At 39.5% G+C, this 7775-nt stretch overlaps 1 protein-coding gene across 1 annotated transcript in view; it reads left to right on the forward strand.

Moving 5' to 3' along the window:
• The window catches only part of LOC107299671 (pendrin-like), a gene marked incomplete at its 5' end in the record, with an annotated part of 24906 nt that extends 20778 nt beyond the window's left edge, over nucleotides 1-4128 (forward strand). The window contains 4 exons of the mRNA XM_015829018.1: nucleotides 1191-1245; nucleotides 2042-2187; nucleotides 2578-2658; nucleotides 4067-4128. Coding sequence (XP_015684504.1) covers nucleotides 1191-1245; nucleotides 2042-2187; nucleotides 2578-2658; nucleotides 4067-4090 — 306 coding nt within the window. The remainder of the gene's footprint in view (nucleotides 1-1190; nucleotides 1246-2041; nucleotides 2188-2577; nucleotides 2659-4066) is intronic.
• Between the last annotated feature and the right edge of the window lie 3647 nt (nucleotides 4129-7775).

Raw genomic sequence — 7775 nt, forward strand, 5'->3', positions numbered from 1 at the left:
CTGGCCTAGGGCAATTTTTAGAGGGGTTTTAATCATATTTTAATTGGACGATATTTAAATATTTCTTCTTAATTAATTTTAATTCTGTAATTGTTATTTATGTTTTTTAAATCGATTGTCAGCCGCCCTGAGTCCGCAAGGAGAAGGGCGGGATATAAATTTAATAAATAATAATAATAATAATAATAATAATAATAATCTAGTCCAACCCCCTGCTCAGGCAGGAAACCCTATGCCATTTCAGACAAATGGCTGTCCAGTCTCTTCTTAAAAACTTCCAGTGTTGGAGCATTCACCGCTTCTGGAGGCAGGTAGTTCCACTGGTTAATTGTTCTAACTGTCAGGAAGTTTCTCCTTAGTTCTAGGTTGCTTCTCTCTTTGGTTAACTTCCACTCAGATGCTTTGAAGAATTAGCTTCTCTCTATTCTTTGTGGCAGTTATTTAAATATTGAAATTCTACTATCATGTCACCCCTGTCCTTCTCTTCATTACAATAGAATAGAACAGAACAGAATATGGAATAGAATAGAATAGAATAGAGGAGAGTAGGAGAACCTATACCGTCTCCAGTGATGGAGCGCCCACAATTTCTGGTGGCAAGCTGTTCCACTGGTTAATTGTCCTCACTGTCAGGAATTAAGGAGAAACCTCCTGACAGTGAGGACAATTAACCAGTGGAACAGCTTGCCACCAGAAATCGTGGGCGTTCCATCACTGGAGATTTTCAAGAAGAGGCTAGACAGTCACTTGTCTGAGATGGTCTAGGTCCTCCTGCTTGAGCAGGGGGCTGGACTAGAAGACCTCCAAGGTCCCTTCCAGCTCTATTCTGTTCTAAAGGTGGCAGTGATAAAAGTGCAAATTTAACAATGCAGTTGGAATTGATGCAGAATAAAGGTAAACTTTTATGCATGGATAAATGATAACCCCAGAAGAGAAAATGTATAGCTCAGATTGAACGGTGGGGATCCTTCATGCTCTCTGAGCTTGGCGGTTTTCTTGCAGACGTTTCGGGACCCAACTAGGGAACATCATCAGTGCTGAATAGGTAACATTTATTTGGCCTTGTGTACTAGATCTACAAATTTAAATGAGACCTGGATCAGAAAATTTAATTCTGAATACACCCTCCAGTATTCCCCATGTGTCCTTAAAGCTATATTTAAGATAACACTCATCTTTTTTTTTTTCAGATTGTCAAAGAGTTCAAAAGAATTGATGTGTCAGTATACATCGCATCACATCTAGGTAAATGAAAATCTGCACATTATTATTATAGCTTTTATTTGTTACAGGGAACAGAGCACAGAGAACAGTGTAGAAGAAATGTTTAGTCTGGAAGAAATAGTTTTGAAAGTATTGTAGTAATGACCTCCCACCACAATCCCTAATTACATCCTCAGCCCTTTCATTTTTAAATCCAGCGAGTTACCAACATTGCAGAATTCATGATACACCTCCCTCTTCAAGTCATAAAAACCTCCTATATGCAGGTAGTCCTTGACTTATGACCACAATTGAGCCCAAAATTTCTGTTGCTAAGTGAGGTATTTGTTAAGTGAGGTTTTTATGACTTTGCTTGTCACAGTTATTAAGGGAATCACTGCAATTGTTAAGTTATTAACACAGGTGTTAAGTAAATCTGGCTTCCCCATTGACTTTGCTTGTCAGAAGGTCGCAAAAGGGGATCACATGACCCAGGGACGCTGCGACCGTCATAGATACGAGTCAGTTGCCAAGCGTCTGAATTTTGATCACGTGACCGTGGGGACGCTGCAACAGTTGTAACTGTGAAAATGTTCATAAGTCCCTTTTTTTCAGTGCCGTTGTAACTTGGAACGGTCACTAAATGAAGTGTTGTAAGTTGAGGACTGCCTGTATTCTGTACATAAATTTATTTTATTTACTTATTCTGTCAGTGGAGGGAAAAAAGCTGATTTACAATGATCTCATATATATATATACTTTTAACAGGTGTGAATATTCAAACTGATTGTTATCTGTCTGGTGTTGGTCATATTTTTATTGTATATTTTCCCTGCAGACCACATTATTAAAACATTAGAACACTGTGCCTTTTTTGACGATAACATTCAAAAAGAAGTATTTTTCCTGACTGTACACGATGCTGTACTACACATACAGAGTCAAGTCATGTATAGGGAGGCCCAAGACCCTATAGCTGAAAAGGTAGGACCTGTACATATTTTATATTTATTTATGAACCTATTGGTATGGCGTTTTATTTACACCCGCATAATATTTTCACATAAGTCCTGGTTATTTTCATTCTACTTTGCAATATTTAATTGAAAAAGAAATACTCGGTTAACTGTCTTTGTGAGGGAAAACATGTTCACAGTGGATATTTAAATATCATTTAAATACTTTTGGAAAGAATGCCTCTGTGCAGATTCAAGGATGATTGCTGTTAAAGAGGTTTTAATTTACTTTTTTTTTGTCACAATGAAACAATTCTATCAGAGAATTGTACTTAATTGTTTAACAGAACAGTATTATCTACTCAATCAATTAATTTGCGATTTGTCATTTGAATAACTCTACGTTCTTTTGGCCCAGATATCCTTGATGCAGGAATCAAAAGAACCGATAGAATTTCCAGAAACTTACCAGAATGAAGAGCTGGATGTTCAAGAAGAGGTATTTTCTCATTTCAAATCTGCACGGTTATCATTTTTAATCGTAAAATAATGCAAGTAGCCATCAACATGAGCGTAGGGGACCCTGCCCATTACGGTTGTAAGTTGGGACAATCATAAACTGGGTTGTCCCATGCCCGATCGTTGTTAAGGGAACCCCACAGTTGCTAAAAAAAACCAACTGTCCACTGTGGGGTGGTTTTGTGGCAAACGGGAAGTAAATGCTGGGTTTTGGGGAAACGTGTAAAATGTAATCATGGGATCATGGGATGTTGCAAACAGCTGTCAATGTGAGCTGGTTGCTGAGTGCCCAAAATGTAGTCATGTGACTGCAGGGGGGATCCCAGCCATCGGAACTTCAGAAGCAAGTTGTAAGAAAACTTCACTTCCTTCTAGCATGGATGATGTTACCTAGTTGGGTAATGAAATGTCTGCAAGGAAACAACCAAGCTCAGAGAGCACCAAGGACCCCATGATCCTCCTCCTCCTCCTCCTCCTCCTCCTCCTCCTCCTNATCCCAGCCATCGGAACTTCAGAAGCAAGTTGTAAGAAAACTTCACTTCCTTCTAGCATGGATGATGTTACCTAGTTGGGTAATGAAATGTCTGCAAGGAAACAACCAAGCTCAGAGAGCACCAAGGACCCCATGATCCTCCTCCTCCTCCTCCTCCTCCTCCTCCTCTCCACAAACCCTACTCCCTTCTAGCACTCATGATGTTACTTAGTTGGGTAAAGAAATGTCTGCAAGGAAACAACCAAGCTCAGAGAGTACCAAGGACCCCATAGTCATCCTCCTCCCCCTCCTCCTCCTCCTCCTCTCCACAAACCCTACTCCCTTCTAGCACTGATGATGTTACTTAGTTGGGTAAAGAAATGTCTGTAAGGAAACAGTCAAGCTCAAAGAGTACCAAGGACCCCATAGTCCTCCTTCTCCTCCTCCTTCTCCTGCTCCTTCTCCTCCTCCTCCTCCTCCTCCTCTCCACAAACCCTACTCCCTTCTAGCACTGATGACGTTACTTAGTTGGGTAAAGAAATGTCTGCAAGGAAACAACCATGCTCGTCCTCCTCCTCCTCCTCTCCACAAACCCTACTCCCTTCTAGCACTGATGATGTTACTTAGTTGGGTAAAGAAACGTCTGCAAGGAAACAACCATGCTCAGAGAGCACCAAGGACAGCTCCAAATAAGATTCTGTCATGGTAACTGGGGTTCTCTTAACACCACATTTGCAGCATCTTCAATAAACTATTTTCAAGAGTTCTTTGGGGAAAAAGAAACCTAATTTACCTGATATACATGAGAATGGCTACAGTGGTAATCAACATCTATTTAGTCTTCACAGTTTTCATTTCAAATTTAGAATTCCAATCCTATTTCCCTTTCTTTTCTTTTTTTTTTAAAAAAAACTAGGCTATGCGCAGACTTGCTTCCTAAAGGACATCTTCAGGCTTGGGAAGACCATGGACAGCGTACATCAACACTTCGAGTATCACGGGACACACTCTGTTGCACTAGGAGAAAATGTTTATGTTATTCAAGAGACTTCCTTTTTTCCCTGCGTCCTATAATTTATTTAAATTATTGGTCAACCTGTTCGGTATCAAATTGCTTCGGAACCGGTTTGCAGAATTGTAAAAAAAAAAAACCGTCGTAGGCCCAGCTGTTGCAAACGGGGGTGCCCGTGCATAATGTATTTGTGTGTTATTGTGATTTTGATACACAGAAGCAGTTGCAGGAAAGGAAACTTAGTTCTCAGGTAACACCAGGCAACAGGTGCTGATCTCAGCGGTACCCAAGTTGCTACCCATCCTGCTGGAACTATGTTTGTGGCAGGCGAATAATGCAATAATCTTGTAAGCACAAAAGTGGCCTCAGAAGCTAACATAAAACACACTGAGTGCATTTAATCACTTGCACAGAAATCAGAAAGTTCGTTTTAAGTATCTATATTTTTTTCCCCTGCAAGGTTTAAATCAAGAGAGACCAAAGTTTGCTTGAAAAGTATTTCCTGAGAAGAATCCAAAGGAGAACACATTTCCAGCACATTTTACGTTACTGCAATGCAAAATGTTCTTTTCCCATGTAGTGGTGTATCTTCACCCTTTACCTTCTATAATGTTTCTCAACTTCGGCAACTTTTAAGATTGATCGACTTTAGCCCCAAAATTCCTCCTGCTGGTTAGGGAATTCTGGGAGTTGAAGTCCACACATCTTAAAAGTCACCAAAGTTGAGTAATGCCGACTTACTGTATTAAGGAGCGGAATTGTGCAATATTATGGACTCCGGCGTGAATTTTTTTAAAATTATAAATTGGGTTTCATTGTTGTGCCCAATTCCCTTCCACTTTTGACACTTTTTGCAGCAATGTCTTAACTGTGATTTCACTCTCGAAACATCATCTTTTAATTGTTAATCAATCCAAAGGAGGGATATTCAGGGACATCTCAAATCTGGAAATTACAGATGATTTATTCTGGAACAAAGCGTCATTTCGTTCCTTGCAATAATAACAACCTTGACAACTTGAAAGTGTGTGGACTTCAACTCCCAGAATTCCTCAGTCAGTATGCTGGGTGTGGAATTCTGGGAGTTGAAGTCCGTACATCAAGTCACCAAGGTTGGAAACCATTGCAGATCCGGTGCGTAAAAATCTAAAGTTATGTCTCCACTGCACAGACTCATTGTAACGCAACATGTTATGCTAGTTCTTAATGCAGATGTGCCAATTAAAAACTAAACAAGTGGAGAGGGGTATCTGCGTGGAAATGAAAAAAAAAATAGTTTCTTGATCAAAGCTCTGCTCCTTTTATATGCAAATTGTGGATGTGCCACTCACGAGGGGGCGGGGCTTTGTTCGTACGGTTGCGATCATGTTGCTTTATTTAATCCCTTCCCTTCAGGTGCCTCTGGAACTGGATATTGATTTGGGAGTATTAATTTAATGTGTATACTCAGGAGAAATATTTGAGAATAAACAGATTTTCTGGGGCTGGGAATCTTCTTGTTCTTATCCCTTTCATAAAAGATGTATAAATAAACATTTGCAGAATTGTTTGTGTGTCTGAAAAAGTCTCTTTTTCTGCTTATAAGCTTCCTGCAGAAGGTTTTTTTTTAATATAGAAATACATCTGAATATTATCATTTTTTTTATCATTCAGAGATGCTATTGGTCAGTAAGGGAAACGGGCTGATTTGCAGAGACAACTGCTATTGTGTGATTGAAGCTCTGCCTGAGGACCACAAAATATAAGAAAAAAGTGAGGTCCTTCTTGGTCCTTGAGTTTGATTGTTTGCTTGCCAATGTTTCATTTACCTGGCTGAGTGCTCACTAGAGCTGGGTACTGAAACGTCTGCAAGAAAACCACCAAGCTCAGAAAAACACCACGGACCCCACAGTTCAACCCTGAGTTACAGATATTCTCTTTGATTTAAATAGAAGGAAACAGGCTGATTTCAAACAGGCTAAGTTCCCCAGGGAAGTGCACTTAGAACTAAGGAATTAAATTAATAATTTAAATGAAAACGTCGTTAATTTCAGATTGCTTGAGCAAACTTCCCCCCAGAAAGATCAGGCATTCATCGATTCGTGTTTCAGGAATTCATTCAATTTTTGTTTGCCATGTCGAAAGAAAAATCTTCATCAGGGTCCAGTCTAAGCTGGGAATAAACAAAATGGAGACTGCTTGAGAAAGAAGGTTGCAGTTTATTGAAGAGCAGAGCCAGACAGAAAGATGGCTCTGGGAAAGCTGACCACATGTAGCTGGGAGTGGTGGGTTTTTATACCTTCTTGAGCTTTTGTTTGAAGTTGTTACAACGACATTGAAAAAAGCAACTTATAAATGACTGTTTTTCACATTTATGACCATTGCAGAATTGCCAACGTCACGTGATCAAAATTCAGACACTTAGCAACTGACTCATATTTATGACGGTTGCAATATCTTGGGGTTATGTGATAACCTTTTGTGACCTTCAGACAAGCAAAGTCAAAGGGGAAGCCAGATTCACTTAACAACCCTGTTACATACTTAACAAGTGCAGTGATTCACTTAACAACTGTGGCAAGAAAAGACATAGAATGGGGCAAAACTCACTTAACAAATGACATTTTGGGCTCAATTGTGGTCGTACATCAAGGACTACCGATAGATAGATAGATAGATAGATAGATAGATAGATAGATAGATAGATAGATAGATAGATAGATAGATAGATAGATAGATAGGTGGGTGGGTGGGTGGGTGCATGGATGGATGGATGGATGGATGGATGGATGGATGGATAGATAGATAGATAGATAGATAGATAGATAGATAGATAGATAGATAGATAGATAGATAGATAGATAGATTGATTGATTTTTCAAAATTCTCTGCAAAGGTCATGCTGGCTGGAGAATTCTGGGAGTTCTTCTAATTGCTCTGACAATCATTTTTTTATTGGATGATTTCCGCTGCCTAGTGTGCAGTTGTGGTACTGTGTCGAGTGTACTTTTCACCCCATTCTGAATTTGCTTAGTTTCTCTGCTCTCACCAACCCTACAAGGCTGAGATGCTCGCCCGTTACCAAGGCAACTGCAACGCCGCCCGAATGCTGGTCGCGGGGGGGCCCACCGGCGGTGGGAAAGGAACAACAATTCCCAGGATGCAATTCGGCATGAAGCGGCGCCATTTTCTTTTTCTTTTAAAAGGAGCCTAGATATAAGAAACGTTTGCTTGTGAGATCGCTGCCATAAGATCGTTATCTGATTTATTAGATTTACTAGATTTGCCAGATAAAGAGACGTAACCTAGAACTAAGGAGAAACTTCCTGACAGTGAGAACAATTAACCAGTGGAACAACCTGCCTCCAGAAGCAGTGAATGCTCCAACACTGGAAGTTTTTAAGAAGAGACTGGACAGCCATTTGTCCGAAATAGTAATAATAATAATAATAATAATAATAATAATAATAATAATAATAATAATAATAATAATAATAATAATAATAATAATAATAATAATAATAATAATAAAGAAGTTGGAATGGTATAGGGTTTCCTGCCTGAGCAGGGGGTTGGACTAGATGACCTCCAAGATCCCTTCCAACTTTATCATTATTATTATTAAACCCAAATA

Source organism: Protobothrops mucrosquamatus, unplaced genomic scaffold, assembly GCF_001527695.2.
Source record: "Protobothrops mucrosquamatus isolate PMUCROS unplaced genomic scaffold, P.Mucros_1.0 scaffold5255, whole genome shotgun sequence".
Taxonomy (NCBI): domain Eukaryota; kingdom Metazoa; phylum Chordata; class Lepidosauria; order Squamata; family Viperidae; genus Protobothrops; species Protobothrops mucrosquamatus.